Source organism: Phacochoerus africanus, chromosome 16 (genome assembly GCF_016906955.1).
Source record: "Phacochoerus africanus isolate WHEZ1 chromosome 16, ROS_Pafr_v1, whole genome shotgun sequence".
Lineage (NCBI taxonomy): Eukaryota > Metazoa > Chordata > Mammalia > Artiodactyla > Suidae > Phacochoerus > Phacochoerus africanus.
In genome coordinates this window covers 20,435,857-20,455,137 of record NC_062559.1, presented here as the reverse complement: position 1 = coordinate 20,455,137, position 19,281 = coordinate 20,435,857, and the positions used below count along the sequence as shown (strand labels likewise).

General features: G+C 42.0%; 1 protein-coding gene across 2 annotated transcripts in view; it reads left to right on the top strand.

The window, feature by feature from the left end:
• SND1 (staphylococcal nuclease and tudor domain containing 1) overlaps window positions 1–19,281 on the top strand; it is a 392,960-nt gene that overhangs the window by 155,362 nt on the left and 218,317 nt on the right. Inside the window, exon 12 of one of the 2 annotated variants that reach the window (XM_047762975.1) lies at window positions 18,291–18,422. The exons of the other annotated variant lie outside the window; for it this stretch is intronic. Within the exon in view, the coding sequence (XP_047618931.1) occupies window positions 18,291–18,422 (132 nt within the window). The remainder of the gene's footprint in view (window positions 1–18,290; window positions 18,423–19,281) is intronic. 2 annotated transcript variants of the gene reach the window in all.

The window sequence follows — 19,281 nt, the reverse complement described above, 5'->3', positions numbered from 1 at the left end:
TGGGTGTGTGGGGCACGCTGGGCAGGGCAGGCCCTTTAAGCATCAGATTTTCCCTGTGCCAGACCCAGGTTCTGCAGTCCATAAACCTCTGACACCTTTTATTCAAGAAGAGAGAGGAGGTGGGGGAAGGGAGGGGAATGTGAGGAGAGGAGAGAAGCCAGTAGCAGAGTGACCTGGGCACTGGTTAGAAGCTGTGCGCCTGGAAAGCCGCGGGAGCATCTTTACTTTTCTGGTGAATCTTAGGAGCCGAGCGATGCATTTCCTTTTGGGGGGGTGGGGTGGGGGGCTTCCTGTGGCATGCGGAAGTTCAAGCTCAGGGATTGAACCCGAGCCACAGCAAGGACAACACTAGATGCTTACTTAACCTGTTGTGCCACCAGGGAACTCAAGAGATGGCTTCCTAACTGCACAGTCTGTGCATTCATGATGCCTCTGTTTCTTTATTTGTAAAATGGGCATGTTAGTTTGACAGCTGGGGCTCTTTAGGTGTGCTGATGCAGGGAGGGGATGGAAGCAGCCAGCTAGCTGCTGCAGGAGTAACTTTGGGGTGGGACCCAAGAACCATTGAAGGTCCTTAGGATGGAAATAGAAACTAGCACCTCAAATCCAGGCCGACAGTCTTGTCCGCAATTGTCAGCCCCCATTGCAATGAAGAGGTAGGATGTTTCTGTGACCTCAGAGGTAGGAAAATAAGCAGCTGAAGATTGTTCAGATTCTTATACTTGGAATGGATTTGTTTCTTCCAGTCTACCTCATGTTCTTGATTTGTAAAATACAAGTGATCTATTTTTGTAAGATTTTACTAAAGAATCCAGGGAAGGTCAGCTGGTCATCCTGGTCATCCTGGATCAGACCCTCTGACAGCCTTTACTCATCAATGTGTAGTTTTCCCGGTGGTACCTCTGGGGAGGGCTACTATAAAGAGGCCTGGCACTGCCCTACCACATAGGATGGGCTGGTGGTGGGAAAAGTCTGGTGCCTGGACCCGGGGCCCAGAAATGCATCTAGTTCTTGTTCACCTAACACCATGACCTTGAATGATGGTTCTTTTTATTTCCTTAATTTCCTTCTGTGAAAGGGGAGTGAACATTTTTTGCCCTATTTATGCCGCAATGATCTAATCATTCTTTTTACAGTTCTGAAAGTGTAGTGTTTTTTTTTTTAATTTCTATTTTTTCCATTATTGTTGGTTTGCTGAAAGTGTCATCTTTTGACACCAAAGATTTGTTTTATCTTAAATAACAATGTGAATAGCTGCATTAGCCAGATCGCAAGATTCGAGGGGTATGTTTGCCTATGTTCAAAATAAATCTACCACCTCTATAGCGTGGCTCTAGTTATCTTTTACCTACCACACTCCTGCTTCCCCAAGAGAAAGCTAGGAGGCTGAATTCATTCTTTTCCAGCTTTTGCTTATATTACTGAGTTATGGTCAGAGTATCTTTTATGTTTAAACTGTTACAGTTGGGGTCACAGTCAAGTTTCCCATTGGGGCAAGGACCTCTTTCTCCCTTTTCCGGGATCTCTGTCTACAGATGATTTTCTTCCATTGGGGAGCTGATGTTTGTTTCCCTCTGTCATTCATCAGTTCACTAAATTTGGAAATAATGGCTTTAGACACCAAATACATCAGAATGATTGAATTTTTGAGTCGGCCTGGAGCCTTTTCATGTTTCCTACTAGTTTCTCCCTTGCCAGGAGTGCTGCCGGCTGTGTGGAAGGAAAGCTGCGTGTGGTTTGAACTCCCAGCCTGGGAGAGGTTTGGAAGATGGAAAAAAAAAAAAAAGGCAAAGATGAGTCCTGTTGCTGCTCTTCAGTGTTGCTGGTTTGGTGCTCGCTCACCGTAGCTTTGCCAAGGGGGAATGGCGAGAAGCTGAGTCTAAGTGGATTGGTGGCAGTCTCTTGCCGTTAAGAGAGGGGGCAGGGTATTGACGGTCTCATGGCTCCTCCTGTACAGACACAGTCCCCCTCCCTTTCCTTGTGTCGCTCTGACTTCCGTTTGTTTTGCTTCCTTTTCCCTCCCATCCCTCTGCCTTCCGTGTTCGCGGCCCTCCTCAAAGGTACTCGGACACCTTCAAATTCTAAGCTTGCGGTAGCTCTCGTGTTTCCCATACACACGCCCCATCTGCCATACTGGCTGACTTGGCCGCTGCACTGGATCCCTGGGACCTTTCTGGCCTTCAGAGGAGAAAAGTGATTTGCTAAATGTCATTTTTTCTTGTTCCTGTTCATCCTCCCAGCAGCATGAACCTTGGTCCCCGACCAAAGCTGACAGAGCATCAGCTTCTCTCTGAACAGGGTCCACTTGGTTTGCTTGACGGTTCCGGTTTCTCCTCGGGCCTGGGCTGTCTCAGATGGACACCACATTTTATAGGCTGGCTGACGTAATACAGTTTAAATTGTCTTCCTGCTTCAACTGTCATTTTACCCTGTTGTTGGAAAAGGGGAAAAATGGATGAGGAAGGAAACTATTGGCCCTCCCTTTAGTCTGGATTTCCCTTCCCTGGGGGATTGTGGTCAGTGGGCCAGAGCACGCGTGTCCTTGCCAAGTGCTCTAGTGACATGTCAGCTTGATGGCTGCTCCAAACACGAGACCTCACGAAGCAAAGAAGAGCTCTTTGGATGGCCCTGGGACCTGCTTCGGAGCCTGTGGCAAGTGTATGTTCTTTGCCTGGTCGGCCTTCCTGGAGCTGACCTTTAGAGCTGTTTGTTCCTTCCTCGACTCCCTGTGGGTGTCCCTGTCCTCCACCCCTGTGTGTCCAGGTTGATGCCTTTGGTCCTTGTTCCTTTCTTTCTTGCAGACTCCTCTTTGCATTGATAATGTTTCTATGGCAAGGCAGAACTTTTCCCTACAGGATTTTTTAAGTTTAATTTTTAAACAGCCAGGAAGCCATAATTCCAAACATTTTTTTTTTGTTTTATATAACATAACATGTTCTTTACTTTTTAAAAAAATAGATGGAGGTGTCATTTTTAGAAAGGACATATATGGATAAAGCAGTGCATCTTTTTTTATTTTCTTCTGAAGATTTTCAAAGTCAAATCAAGAAACTAAATCCTTTTTGTTTTTCATCTGCTAAAACAGACATTTTGAAGTCATTTGGCAGAAAATACAATATGGAAACATAGGATATTTTTGACAAACTATTGTATAAAATAGGCGTTTAAATTTGTTAACTTTTATCTTACAGACATTTATTTGCTAGGAAAACACAATCATGTTTTAAGTTTTTCATGTGTGTGTGTGTGTTTTGGGAGGGTTTGTTTACTTGCTAATTAGTTGAGTAGGTAATGCATTCATTTGGTTCAAATTTCAAATTCTGATAAGTGCCATGTAATTGAAGAGTGCCCTTCTACCCTGGTCCTTCACTGATTGAGTTTCCCTGCTCAGAAACAACTAGTGTTGCCATTTCCTTGTAAATCTTCCCAGAGATAAGTTAGGCCTACATAGGCTGGTGTATTTGTGGGTGGGTATTCGTTAAATACTAGCATCATAAATAGTTAAAATTTCATACATATTAGCAAGAATGGTATCTTTGTGTTTTGTGTTTCATCTTTATGTGCTTGAAAATATTAAAGTGTTGTCATCATTTTCAGCCTAGTTTTCTCTCTGGCCTTAACTTTACTGCTTGAAAATGTAATTATGAATTCTGCTAATACCGGGGATAGTGTCCATTCTGTCCTTGTCTATGATGGTGTATTTTGTTTTTGCTGTTTTGCTATAAAATTAACATTTCCTGCCTATTTGATCAGCCACAGAAGCAACACTTATTCATTCTAAAAGAAAATATTTTTGAAAGAAAAAGCAGGAGGAAACTACCACCCAGGGGTAGCATCTGTTAATACTTGAATGTGTATTATTCCAATCTTCTTTTTATGCGTTTGGGTGTTTGCATAATTTTCAACTTAGCTAATAATTATATGGTACTTAGTGTTTTGTAACCTTCGATATGATGGTTTCCCTGTGTCATTAAATAGACTTCTACATGAGGTACTTTTATCATTTAATATCAAGTGAGTGTTTAATCAGTATTCTATTGCTGGCTATGTGTGGTGGTTTAGCATATGGGCTTTTGGAACCAAACTGACATGGGTTTGAATCTCTGGGGTAGCATTACCTAATTGAGGCCTGTCATGAGCATTAAGTGAGGTAATATATGGAAAGGACTGAGTGCAGTACTCGGCTCATTGCAGGAGCTCCATCGATAATAGCAAACTACTGAGTCGGGGCTTAGGAAAATTAAGAACAGGGAGCAGTATGTAATATGACAACTAAAATGGGAACTCGTTTTCTCTGTTCTGTGTTCTGATAATGTTGAAGGAGAGAGAGGGAAGATGGCCATCATTTTAGTTTCTTCATCTTCTGTTGCCTTTAAACCCCATCTGACGAGGTTATAGTCTGTTGTTGGCCCTTCTTCTTAAGAACATCTTTTTGATCCCCAGGTGTGCAGCAGCCCTGAACTGGATCCACCTGACTTGGAGGAGGTGGGGGTGGGCCTGGGAAGGAGAGTTTGGAGAGAACTCAGAACATCCAGCTTGCTGCTTTTCTGAGATTCCTGGTACATTTTTCACAGCCTGATAGAGTTTCCATGGGAACTGGCAGGAGATCTGATGAGAACTTAATTTACTGTGACCCAGAGTAAGCTAAATAAAGGACGAAGTATGCCCCATCCAGCATTTTTTTTCCCCTCACCCCTCGTCTCTCTCAAAGTCTCAGGCTTGAAGCCCCCATTGAAGTCTCTCCTGAAGTTACCTCTCCAACAGGCAGAGGTGTTTGATCATCAGTTAGAAATAAAGGTTAGATGTCCTGCTTTTCAACTCCCAAATGAACACTGAGTTAATTAACCCAGCATTTCAAAATATTATTTATTTGCCACTTGAATTTACTTTGCAAAGGTCAAATTCATACATTCGTCACATTTGAGGTAATACCATGAAGTGGGTTCATTTCTAATCCCATAGGTAGCATGTTTGGTTAAAGTACTTCACCTCAGGTGAGAGGAGTGGTGGTGGTGGTGGTGGTTGTTGTTGTTTTTTCTTTTTCTTTTTCTTTTTTTGTCTTTCTAGGGCCATACCCACGGAATATTGGAGTTTCCAAGGCTGGGGGCCTAATCGGAGCTACAGCTGTTGGCCTATACCACAGCCACAGCCACGCCAGATCCTTAACCCACTGAGCGAGGCCGGGGATCGAACCTGCATCCTCATGGATGCTGGTCAGATTCGCTTCAGCTGAGCCACAATGGGAACTCCTAGGTGAGAGATTTGTTATGATTTGTACGATCGGGTGATGATTCTTGGTTACTCATATTATAGTCCACACTTAAGCAGTTTAGATTTATGCCGGTACTCAATAAGAGGTATGTTGAGAACAAGGAAGTAGAAATGTGGCTTTATTTAAAAAGGTAGGCAAACTGGCATGCAGTTAGTATTATATTTTCATTTTTCCATAGGGTTACCTTTAGGTTTCTAGTATTCAAAATGGTGTCTTTGGGTTGTTTGTTTGTTTGTTTGTTTGTTTTTAAAGCAGAAAAAGTACATATTAACCAGAATTGAAATAAGTGAAGCCAGGTACATCCTCAACACTGTTGTCGTTGGTCGCCTTCGTCTGTCATCTCCCCCGCCCCCGTTTACCTACCGGTACTTTTAAGGACTAAACCAATTAAGGTTCAGGATTCACTTTGGCTGTCTAGCCTGGAATGTCAATTCTCATCTTTGTCTATTTTCATGGTGCTCATCTTTTTATCACTCTGGTAGAGGCGGTCACATTCCTGCTACCAGGAAACGAGGAAGGATTCCTCTGTAATTTCCACAGGTTGGAATCTCCTTTGCGTTCCCATTTGGATTTTATCTTTTTGAGCAATGAGTGTCTTCATTTCAAGTAGTTCTAACCACCTTCCTGCTGTTTGTCATCTTATTTCTTAGTTCTTGACTTTGGAAAGCTTCACAGACCTCATTCTTGACCTTTCTTCGTGAGTAGCCCCCTTGACTTCCTCCTCAGGTTGAGTTTTTGCTGAATATTTCCTCTGGTTTTTTGGCATGTTTTAAACAGTTACTATGGATTTGTAAGTTATGTTTCAAAATAGGGAATTGGGGACATGGAAGCACTGAATAGAAATCGGTTGATCCCAAGCCTTCTGGAGAAGTAGAGCCAGGGAATCAAGTCTCCCCTATTGTCAGTGACACACAGGTTATGGTTTTTATGAGTGTGACTGTTGTTACCTTAGACCACAACTTAACTCTGGTCGTCTTTTGTTGGCCTTCTGTAGTTTTGTGGCCTGATTGTAAAAGCAATATGTATTTGTTTTAATATGTTTGGAAAATGTAAAGGAAAATTCGGGAGTTTCCATTGTGGCTCAGCAGGTTAAGAACCCAATTCTGTGAGATAGGGGTTTGATCCCTAGCCTTGCCCAGTGGGTTAAGGATCCAGTGTTGCTGCAAGCTGTAGCATAGGTCACAGACAAGGCGTGGATCCAGCATTGCCGTGGCTGTGGCATAGGCCTCAGCTGGAGCTCTGATTCAACCACTAGCCCAGGAACTTGGCAAGTGCAGCCATTAAGAGAAAGGAAAAAAATAATTCAAAGCACTGTTAATATTTTGAGATGTTTTGATTCAGATATAAACATATTTAAGTAAATCTTTGTTTTTATTTTTTCAATTGGCAGTGTAACGTCAAAATTTCCTTACGTCCTTAAATGAAATTTCTCAAAGTAGTACGTTCAGTGGCTATGTAATTTTTTAATGTAAGTATGGATGGTTTATAATGTTCCTTGTGTGCAGTAAAGTGACCCAGCCACCCGTACACACCCTTTTTATTTATTTTTTTTCCGTTTTCCATCAGGTTCTTACCCAAGAGACTGGATATAGTTCCCTGTGCTGTACAGTAGGGTGACTATGTAATTTTATTCCATGTTTGTATGATAATTTATTTCACCAATTTGTGTTCATCTTAATTCTTTTGAACTCGGGTAATGTGGCTTTATTTTTGTATTTTAGTAAACATGCCATACTGTATAATCAACTAGGTTCACTGAGCATGTAAAATCAGGTTTCTAGATGTTGGAAGAGCTAAAGTTTTAGAAGCAAAAGGCTTCCATGAGAACTGTGATCCCTTTCATTTGATTTGAAATAAAGCAATTCATTTTACTTTATCCCTTAAGGCCCAGCTGACTTAGGAGTTGGAAAATATATATATATATATATATATATATATATATAAATATAAAAGTTTAACTTAATAATCAGAAGTCACTTACTACCAAGATATATTTTCTATTTTTCAGTCTCTGTCGCTAGTCTACCTGCTTACAGATAGTATGACTTTGCCGTTTTGTATTGCAGAAGAGACCCCCTCTTGCATGATTTTTGGACAGATTACTTAGGCTCTCTGAAAAACTCTTATGTCGTGTGTGTGTCATTACTGTGACTCCCCCAGCACGGTTTCCCAGCCACCTCTGAACTGCTAAAAAAAAGTCTCCCAGTGTTCAGGAAGAGCAAAAATGTGTAATTTTTCAAAAACTCCCTTAGACTGATTACTGATATCTTGTGGAATGATTACTGATATATCGTGGAATTAGTAAAAATTGGTTATATTCATTCTTTTCAGGTTTGGATATTACTTATTAGATCAATGCCAGTTAATTCTTCTGTTCTCCTGCCCATTTGCTCCAGATCCCGTTATCTCTAACATGCCTATAATTTCCTGTTAACTATGGGCTGTTTTTCTAGACTTTTGAACCCCATATTTATCATGGAATATTTTAGTGAGTTACGTGCTATATTCATATGTTTATTGTGATATTTACTCACAGGAATTAAGAGACACCATGTTATAGATCTATACTTACTTTTTCAGTACATAAATGATCTAAAATTTTGTTATTTTCTAACATATTTACATGAATTACTATTGTATTTCTTTCATATATATGTGAAATATTGCATGCATATATAGCAGTTTTGCCTGTTCTTTTTCTAATACAGTAAATTTGATTTCTATTTCCTACACCTAGTTGTTTTGAAATGTACCGAATGAAATCAAATGATTGGGCTTCAGCCCAGTCTTTGGAGAATGTTTGAGAAGTCTCTCTCCTTAGGGTAGTTTGTGTGAAGATCTTGGCCAAAGATTGCAGTAAACTCTTGACCATAGATGGAAACCTCCGTTGGTGATTTTCTAGTATTGGCAGGTCGGTTCTGTTTTGTGATCCAGGCGGTTGTATCAGGATTCTACTTTATACTCATCGGGCATTTTCCTGTTACCATCTAGAGCTGCTAGGAGTTTTGGCTTGAACTGCTTTCCCATGGAGTTGCCCAGATTTCTGTGGTTAATTCTCCAGTGGCAGAATATTGTCAAATATCCTCACTGTATTCTTAGGCTGTTACCTTGATGATCAAATTAATAAATTTGTATCTCAAATAGTTATGTAATGACTGGTTTTCCTATTTTGAGATTATCTTATGTCTTAAAAGACATGGAGTGTCTCTTTTAGTAGCAGAAGAATAAAAAAAATTACGTCTATGCTGGACTTCCCCATCATGGCTCAGCGCAAGGGAATCTGACTAGTATCCATGAGGATTCAGGTTCTATCCCTGGTCTCGCTCAGTGGGTTAAGGATCCAGCATTGTCTGTCATTAGCTGGGTCATCTGCAGATGTGGCTCAGATCTGGCATTGTTATGGCTATGATGTAGGCCAGCATCTGCAGCTTCGATTCAACGGCTAGCCCAGGAACCCACATATGCCCTGGGTGTGGCCCCAGAAAAAAAGAAAGTCTCCATGCTAAATTATGTATAGAGAAGGGCTCCTTGGGCCCTTCTGTGTATTCCTTCTGTGCTACAGAATTTATCATTCATTTTCCACTGTGGAATTGGCGCAGGCAATAGAGGAATTGGATCATTTGGTATGAAGACCTCACATAGAAATGAGCACACATGACACGTCAGGGGAAATGTTTTGCTCTGTATGCCAAGGGTATAGTCACACAGGCTAAGTAATGAAGATAGAAAAGGCCTTGAAAGCTGAGTGACAGTCTGGTTCATTTTAGGAGCGTGAGCGTGCACAAGGAAATTGGCTGGAAGCAAGCAGCCTGTTGAAGGGGTTAAAACCTCACAGGAATTGTCTTTCTTGAAAGAACATTTCCATAGATGACATCTGTATCATTTTTGGCATTCTAAACAGTGCCTGTGCTGTTTCTCCTGAGCTCGTGACCTACAGGAAAAGCTTCCCCCTGAAGTGACTGGTTGGTGGGTTATTTGAACCACCGCCTGAGACCTAGGCCCTGAACATTTTCTTCCTCTTGATGAAAGAGTGAATTTTTCTTTTTTCATTAATGTTTTGGTTGAGGTTCTCTGAGCCAGACAGGCTGGGAGATTCACATGTCTCCGTGATTTGACTCTGGTGGCTTAAAGTAGTTGCTTTAATGATAGTAGCTCTTGTGTGAATGGTATCAGCTGCTCTCAGATGACTTTCAAGATACTTTATTATCAAAAATGAGATTGCAATGATAAAAATAATGAGATTTTAGTCAAGTAGTTAAGTACTGACATGCGGAACAACCCGGATGAAACTTGAAAGCGTTGTACTATGTGAAAGATGGGAGACACAAAAGACCACTTCCTGTACATGTCCACTTAAATGAAATGTCCAGAACAGGCAAATTGAAAGAGGCAGTAAGTAGACGGGTGGTTGCCGGGGGCTGGGGAAAGAGGGGAAGGGAAGTGCCTCCTTACCAGGTAGAGTTTCTTGTGGGTGAAGATGTTGCACAGCAGTGTGGACACGCTGAAACATGTAAGACTGGCATGCTTTTGACTGTTGTTGACCGTTGGCGGAATGGCTGCCGAGGGAATGACAAAGAGTTCTTGCTGTCTCTCTCTTGATGTTGTTGCTGGTTGGCATTTTCTCCAGTTGGTGAAGTGGGTGAGAGTGGGGATGGAGAGGGCAGCCGAAATGTGTGAGGAGTCCCTTCGTCAAAGGAAGAGTGTGGTTGTCTAGTGCTTTGCTAATTCGTAGGAAGTGCTCTTGGATAATTTATTATCTTCCAGTTATCTGCTGCTATGAGGCAGTGTTCCGTCGCTCCCAGTTCTTGACTTATCATGTTATATCCTTCGCTAATCTGTGCATTATGTTAGAGCTACTAAATGGAAACCCAGTAGGTTGTTACCATTCTATTGGCTGTACTCTGGGGGTTAAGGGAGACAGAATGAATTCGGTTTATCAGAGTGGGAAGTCTTTTCCTTGTCTACTGTGCTAATAGGGAACAGGATCACTGGGCATGATTTGGGGGTGAGGCCCAGCCCATCAATTAGTAGCTCTTGGACCTAGAAGTAAAGGAAGTACTGTACAATGTTAGTGCTGAGTCAGTGGTCGCTTGACAGAGGAACAGAGTAAAATTTTATATCCTGCATCCGCTGTTCCTCAGCTATATGAAGTACTGCCGCCAGTTATAACAAACTCCGACCAGTAGTATCAGACCTGTCAGTCATCAGCATGCCAAAATGCAGTTTTTTGTTATGTGACAAGTAGGGAAAAACGTATGGCAGACAGGTAGTGGTGGCAGCATCACTGTCAGCACACAGTGAGATTGGCAGTTCATTTGCAGATAGTGATGCCTACCTGCCATGGAAACGGTGCACCCCTGGACACCCGGAAGTGGCCTGCTAACAGTGTTTGGCCTGCTCACATAATCCTTATTGGTTGGCAGACGCTACTGAATGATGACCCTGCCCTCCTTCTGGGAACTAGTCTGATGAAATAGACATTCAGCATCCAAGTCTCTGGTTGTGAATAGGTCAGTTTTTTTTTTGTTTTAATAAGAATGTATGTTTCCATCGTGTATTTTGTTCTAACTACCGCTTGTTTATTTTTTAAAAGTTCATCTTTTTTCCCTTCTCTGAATGTTTTTTGTTTTTTTAAGAGCTGCACATGTAGCATGTGGAAGTTCCTGGGCTAGGGGGTTGGATCGGGGCTGTAGCTGCCAGCCTACGCCACAGCAACTCGGGATCCGAGCTGTGTCTGCGACCTACATCACATCTCACAGCAATGTTGGGAATCCTTAGCGCACTGAGCGAGGTTAGGGATCTGATCCGCATCCTCGTAGTTACTAGTCAAGATTATTACCGCTGAGCCGCAACAGGAACTCCCTCATTTGTAATTTTAAAGCCTTAGAAATTTATATTGTGAGAAGGTGAACATACCCTATAACAGTATTTTGAAGTTAAGCCCTTCTAACAGTCTTAGGTAGGTTCCACCATATTCAGTTTCTGTATGTGTCCCTGAATTCCCCAGTAAGATCGTAAGTACCATTGTGCATAAGCTTTTTAAAAATTTGAATATGTTGCCATAGCAGAATATATAGATTGCCTTTGTTTTCGACAGCTACAGCAATATTTATTGAGACATGCTTATAATACAGGGGAAAAAAATTGCCATGGTCACTGCCAAGTTGGAACATGGGCTAGTGTGAGAGTTAGATCCCAACTTGTAATTACACATTTGTGTTAAATTACCATGAATTCAGAGAACAGAATGCTTATACATACGTCTTTGTTTCTGTAGACTAAATTCCTAGAAGTAGAATTGTCGAGCAAAAGATATCCACGTGTTAACTGTTAGTACAGTTGGCAGTTTGACCTCCAAAGATGTACCAACTTAGGTTCTTGCCAACAGTAAAAATGCCACTTAGAGAAGCAGATGAAAACTAAGTGTTCATTAGATAAAAGCACAGACACCAGTGATGAAATTCAACTCAAGAGCTAGATGTGGGAAATTGGGGTGGGATGCTTTGAAAGTCCCCCGCAAGTGTAGATCTGCAGAGGACAGATCGCCGTGGGAGGACTATTCCTCATAGAGGGAATGTGTCAGAGCACACGACATCCAAAACCCCTGGACGATTTTCTAGGCAGTCAGTGAGCTGTGGACTCTTCTCTCCTGTTCTACAATTGCCTCCGAGAAATGGTGAAGCAGGTACATCTAGTTAGACTTGTCGTACCTGGGCATCAGCTTCAGTTGGCTTTTTTTAGATATTTCATATCCTGAGAAAGATGGAATGATTTGTCCTCTATAACTATCTGAGACTGCTACTCTTTATTAATGGGTTTGGGGACATGACTTCTAGTTATTACTGCCTTCGGGTGACCATCTATTTTCCTGGGAATGTGATGGAAGTATCTTCTTCTTCTTTTTTTTTTTTTTAACCTTACCGTGGCATATGGAAGTTCCCGGACCAGGGATCAAACCCACACCACAGCTGCGACTCAAACTGCTTCAGTTATGATGCTGAATCCTTAAACCCATTGTGCCACAAGAGAACTCCATCTTCTTGAATTCTTAAGAGATTCTGGAGTTGTGTGGCCACTGCCTGGCTTATGTTAAGTTATTGCTTTATGAGGTTTGTGGGTAGGATACCCCAAGTTAAAACACACAGACACACTTGTGGCAAGAGGCATGTTACATAAAATTTGCCACCTTCACTATTTTAAAGTGTACAGTTTAGTAGCGTTGATTGTATTCACATTGTCCCACAGTCAATCTCCATCTTGCACAGCAAACTCTGTAGCTGTTCCTTAAGGACTCCCTGTTCCTCCTCCTCCCGGCCCCTAGCAACCACCACCTGCTTCGTGTGAGTTTGATTACTCTAGGTACTTCGTCAATGGTGGACTCATACCGTTGTTCCTTTTTTGTGACTGGCTTATTTAACATAGCATGACATCCTCAAGACTTATTCGGGTCTTGGCACTTCGTATGTCAGAATTTCCATCCTTTTTGAGGCTGAAAAATGGTCCATTGTGTGTATTTACCACCTTGTGTTTGTTCATCCAGCAATAGACAACTTGGGTTGCTTCTACCTTTTGCTTATTGTGAATAGTGCTGCTGTGAACACGGGGTACAAAAGTACAGTTATTTCGGAGATCCTGGATTGAATACACCTGGAAATAGAATTGCTGGATCTCATGGTAATTCCATTTGTAGTTTTTTGAAGAACTTGAAATATCTTTGCTTTGTGTCTCTGATCCGTTAGTGTTGGAAGATGAAGAATTGTGAGTTTGGGAGAGGGCGTCTTTGGACATACAGCTGCCGAGAGGTAGCTTGCTTCATGACATTTGGCTGTAATTGGTACCTGTAATTGGTACATTGGTTTATAATCCAGTGCTAATCACCTAGTTTCCTGATAAGCATTTGTGTTTCTGGGCTGGGGACTTGGCTGTGTGCATACATGTCCACTGTTTTTGAAGGGATGTGGACTTGGAGGTGGACAGAGATGCAATCAGGATGGTCTTTGATCAGTGTCTGTGTGTAGTTTCAGACACTGACCTTAGGTGTTATTGCTCTGTGCATGCTGTGCCTTTGATCAGGGAACTTCGTTTCCTCTAGTAGGCCTCTGTCTTCTGTGTGAAATATGGGGGGAGGAAGGTATATCTAAAGGAAGAAAGGCCTGTGATGTTAACACCTGACTATCCTGGAATCTTTTTTTAGCAATAGAACCGAGGATAATTTATATAACAGAAGAGCTATATCTTTGGGCTGTTTTTCTTTGTGCCATTGGCAAGCTTTCCTTAAGAATCATATTTTTCTTCATAATTTCCCTCTGAGGTCATGATACGTTTTTAGTCCAGTTCACCATTCTCATTTTCACCTTTAGTTAACTTAACCTGAGAGCATATTTTCTTTCCTTTGTTAGGGTGATCTAAGTGCCAGCTCATGGGCATGCTGGAGAATAGGTGTGCTCTGGGCTCTAGTGAATGCAGGCTGGCTTTTCTCTACGGGCTTTGCAATACCTAGTGCCCAGAGCAATAGGAATTTCTCGGAACTCTTGGCTGGTTGAATACTTAGCTCTCACATTTAGTGCTTTGGTTTCCTAGGTTAGCCTTCTGGTGAGTGGCCTTTTCCTTTCTAGGTTGGCACATATTTTTGGACAAAATGTAACTTAACCTTTTTGTTTGTATCTGTGACTTATAAGCTTCCTCCCCAGTAATTCTTAAATGACAGTAAGCCAACCCCTTTGATATCCCTGAGCTCCTCACCTTGGTTTTATTTACCGCTCTTATTTTGAAAGACTGGGTGACATTGTGTGTATTCTACGCAGATGCATAAGTATCTCCGTATATTTGTGCTGCTTGTGTGCCTGGAACTCCTCTAGGGAGAGTTCTGGATGGAATGATTTAATTTCCCCTGACTGCTGCTGACCTTGGAAATTTTGGACACAGATGACTGTGATTGACACTTGTATAGAGGAGAAAAGAGACCCACACTCAACCTTCATGCTCTAGAGGAAGGCAGGGGAGATGGTGGCTCAGAGAAGTAAGAAGAGACAAGCAGGGGACCCACGGGATGGTTTCTGGTAGCGCTTTGGGGGCCCCTGGCATTCTTCGGGACAGACAGGGTGATGTTGAAACTAGGCATTGGGGTGAGTTCTACCATGAGTAGTTATAAAGGTTGGAGCACGAATGCAAACACAGGTTACACTTTTCAGATACATTTGTAGGTTTATAAGGACTTAAGAATCCAGAGGATTAACGAAAATGCTTGCAGCTGTGAGGTTATTCTCAAGTAGTGGTTTCTGTTTTTCTCTGATCCTCATCACATTTGCTTGAAATATTTGCAATTGTCAGAACTTCATCTCCCCGGTGATTGTTATATGCACTTGTTATTTACCTCACACACAAACTGTGGCTCATATTTCAGACCATTTTAATGTTATGTTTTTGTCTACTTCTAGAAATCTCTGCCAATCTCTACTGACCCCTTATGTAAAATGTTTGCACGTTTATTTGTGGCTCCCATGCTTGTGTATGCTTCTCGTTAAATATTTACCAAACTGAGTGTTGATCAGAGAGTAATGACGTCCGCTTAAATGATGCCTAATGTCAGATAGCGACTCTCAGCATCTCCATAGGCCCTGAATGAAGCTGGATGTTACCTTTCCTCTCAGAACAGATAAATGCATCTGCCCGTCTGACAAGGGGGTGGGGAGTAATGGGTTCATTTTGTCAGAAGCACATCAAATATGAAAGCTCCTTGACTCCGTGCTCATAAAAGGTTTAGAAGCATAGAGGTTAACATTCCATTGATGAAAATGAAATGTGCTCAAAATAGTTCTGACTCTGGGGGAGTTGGGAAGGGTGATTGTACATAAGAGAGAGCAACATAAATACATGGGAATAAACAGCCAGCCTTAGCACCTAATTACAATGATTTCGAAGGGGGTGTTACCGAACACATCCAGGCTGGATTAGAGAGGTAGGAAAGGAGCCTTGGTTTATGTCCCCTTATCTTTGCAGCGTAGATGGGTAATTTTGTGTCCATGTATCTGTAGAAGTTCTTTTCATTTAAGACCTATCAGAGCTAAATGATGGCCTCCTAATGGAATGTAGAGCTTTCAGATTTTGCTGCTGCATATAAACAAAGAGTTCACATCTACCAGTTGCTTATTTTCTTTCTAATATTATCAACACTCAACAGAAGCATTAATCGAAACTACAAAAGCAGGTCCTTCTTTAGCATGAGTTTCTACTTACCATCTAGATGAATGGGTGACTGAAATGTTTCAAAAATTTTAAAATTTCTCACTTTTAGAGTCGTTACATATAGCGCTTATTAACAGGGAAAAGAGATCACGAGTACACAAATGCAGTACTGTCTCGTTATGCCTAGAGCAAAAGAAAACTTGGTCTCTATTCATTGTCCTCCTAGTTTTCTAAGGCAAGGAGTATCCTCCCAAAATCCTTCTAGTTAGCCTGTTAATGGGGATGATTCCCCACATTCCGATTCAATTATCTTTGGTAAATAAAATCTCCAATAACTGGAAGTTCGTTCCCTTGTAGCACAGCAGGTTAAGGATCCAGCCTTGGCTGCAGTGGTGACTCAGGTCGCAACTGGGGCACAAGTCCAATCCCTGGCCCAGGAATTTGCACATGCTGTGGGTGCAGGCCCCCCCCCCCCCCAAAGAAAAAAAACCTCCAATAAATAGTACCTGCAAAATTAGTCTGGAAAGTGTCTAAATAAGCACTAAATAGTGTATCATTCTTTAAAATATGTTGTATTTATCTTTAAATTGGAATGAATATGTATGAGGTACATACTCTTGTTTGCTGTGGCTCCTTAAGGAGAAAAGTGTATTTAATTGAGTGTTTCTGCCTAATGATTTCAGTAGTCTAATTATTTAAAGTCAACGTGCGTCGTATTTGTGCATATATGTATATACGCATGTATTTATCCTACAGATAATTATTTATCACCTACTCTGGGCCAGGCTCTCCTCCAAGAAAATCAGTATATGTTTGTCTAAAAATAACTGACACACAGAGCTTGCTGGGAGTCGGGCCCTGCTCTAAATGCCTCATGTATATTAATGCATTTCTTCTTACAATGAGGTAGGTAGAGTCATCCATGTGAAACTGAAGCACAGAGAAGTGAGGCAGCTCTTCCAGGTTCACACAGCTCATGTGCAGAAGTGCTGGGTACCAAACCCTGCAGCCTGCAGCTCGCGAGGCCATGCTTCTACATTTTGTTTTGCTTGTTTGTATCTCTTGGCTGCCTTAGGAGGTCTTGCCCAGATGACGTTGTGTTTGCTGTTTCTGTCATAAGAGTGACGGGTTGTTTAAGAGCTTGTTTCCTGAAGCAGGGTATTTTTTTAAACTGCCCTTTGTGAATTTATGGTTGGCCATGTGGAATGGTGGGGTAGAATTCTATAGCACTTATGCACAATACCCTCTCGCCTAATAGCCGTGGCCTGGAAATGTTGTGTATGTGTTATGCATAGGTGGTTGAGATGCTGTCCTTTCACTGTCAACATCATGCAGTCTGCAAAGTTATTTGCTGGTTTTACACTTTTCCAGTGTGATTAGTTATACGAAGAGCATTTATAGATCGTCAGAATTCCTTAGGCGTGGCCCAAATAAACTGTTTCCAAGCTTTATAAAAAGACTGAGATACAAATTTGGTTTTTCCGTTCTCCTCTTAGTTCCTCTGAAGGGTCCCTGAAACGGCTTTCAAAGAAAATTCCACAATCTGATGGACCGAGGAGGAATCGGATTGCCTGCTACCCTTTCTTTTCTTTGAGAAATAAATAATACCAGAAATTATATATATTTCTCTTAATATAAAGCTTTATCCCAATTTCAAAATACTTCTTCCCTCCTTCATGCTTTAAATTAATAAAACAGAATGCTCAATAGCTTGCGATCCTCAAAATGCCGAACCACCTCATTTTGAAAATACCCTGCAGAATTTTATGTTTGAAAAAGAGTTCCTGATTACATGTAGACACTGCTCCTGTATAGGCCTTGTGCCAAGAGTTTCCATGAATAAAAGGCGTGGTCTGCCCTCTCCTGGAGCTTAACGATCTATGTTTACTAGTTTGTAGCCGTAAAGCGAGGTAAGACATTAACACCGGTCTCAGAAAACACTGTGTAGCGCTCTGTGGCTGACACAATTGTCTTCTAGCATTCACTGATGCTCTCAGGTTGTAGTGCTCCCATAGACTTGGTGAAGAAAAATGAAGCCCAGAGATGGGATGTGACTCATTCGTAAGCGAATGGCAGGTGGGACTATGCGGGATCCCTGGGTCCCTTGTGGTCCTTGCTGTAAAGAGAGATGAGGCCCTGCCTTCATATCTGGTACATGTAAATACCTGCAGAGCCAACATTCCAGGAGCACCTTTGCTGGAAAAATGAGGGGCACATTTGCATTAACCCATCACCTCTTTTTAACTCCCGTCATTCCTCTTGCAATTACCCCAAATTCCAGTTATCAGTTATTCAGGTGAAGACAGTGTGAAGATTTGCAGTTGATTTTACTGAAACTGCTCTTTTTCAAGTGATTGACAAGTCAGGGATGAGTATCTAGAGATGAAAAACTCCAAGGCAGGAGAGAACAAATCTCAGAGTCCCCAGGAGAGGGACATAAATGCTAATTACACATTGACTTTAATTCCTGGTTTGTCATAGCTGTCTGCAGGTGTGTATCTTGGCTGTGGGCTATTTTCAGGGCCTCATTTGTAGTTGAGATTTTCTTTAATAATGTTACCTCCCCAATGAGCTCTTTAATCTCTTGACTTTCAGTTCTCTTTCTCTAGATAGAGGAAAAAATTAATTGGCAGATGAATGTAGAATGTAGTTGCTGATTCTTTTGGTTATCGAAGATGAAAGATTTTTGTGAGGCGTGGAGGGCTTCCCATTGATTTTCTGTAAAGGCAGTTTCAGGGATGGCCCACCTTTTGGCCTGGAAGATGAGATGCTAAGGCGTTCGTTTTTGTCGGTTAGCCTCACCCCCATCACCACCACCACTTCCGTCACTCAGGTGGTCTTCCTGGTCAGTTCGCGTGCTCTCTGGGGGGCGAGCTGCTGCTACTCTGTGCCGTGTATTTGTCCTGGTGAGCCGCCGTCCCACTCCTGTCGGCTGAGGAGGCAGCTTGTCATTAGCAGGTACAAGGTAAGTAACCTTGAGATTCACTTAGTTTATTTTTAAGTAGGGATGAATTTTTTTCCCCTGGTGGTAGAATTGAGGGCTTGTGCTTGTTACTAGATGGATTGGGTGAAAACACAAAAATATGTGAATATCTCCATATGTTTTTTGGACACCCCCCCCCCCCCCCGAATGCCCCAACCTGGACCATACCCTGTGTCTCTGCCCTTTGGGAGCTTGGCCCCGAGTTACTTTACATCGTGTGGTGTGGGCACCCTTGAGGTTTAGCTCCTGTACAACACTGACTTCTTTCTAGGTATCCACGTGCTTTCCTGGCCCTCTTCCTGCGTCTGTAGGTTAGTAATGGAGTCTTGAAAGAGGAGAGCTCCAGAGAAGGTCAATATAGACAACATGCAGAGGGCCCTTGGCTCCCAGGGTCCCTGACTCCCATGCGGCTCCCCTATTCCTTGCTGTCTTTGGCCAACTGCGTACAGGGAAACTATTAAAATCTCTTTCTTGGTGGTACTAGTTTTTCAGCTCTGTCCCTACCCCCACTGGCAGTCTAATCACATTCCTCACATTTATCCGTCTTCTTAGCCTTAGACAAGGTGATAAAGCTGAGCAGTGAGGTCAGTGTAGACACTTGACCTTAGGAGTTATCTTTATATTTTCCTGCCTCTGTGTTGTTGTATTATGACAGTACTTCTCATAAGAAAGGCTTACCTTTCATTCAGCCCTTAATTGGCTTTCTCACTGATAGGGCTGCTTGTTGCTTTTAAAACGTGATTAGATGGAGCGTTCAAGAGAGTGATCTGACAGAATTTTGAAGCAGCTGTCCTTCTGAAAATTTCCATCCTCATTTTTTAAATGTCTTTTTTCTTTCTTT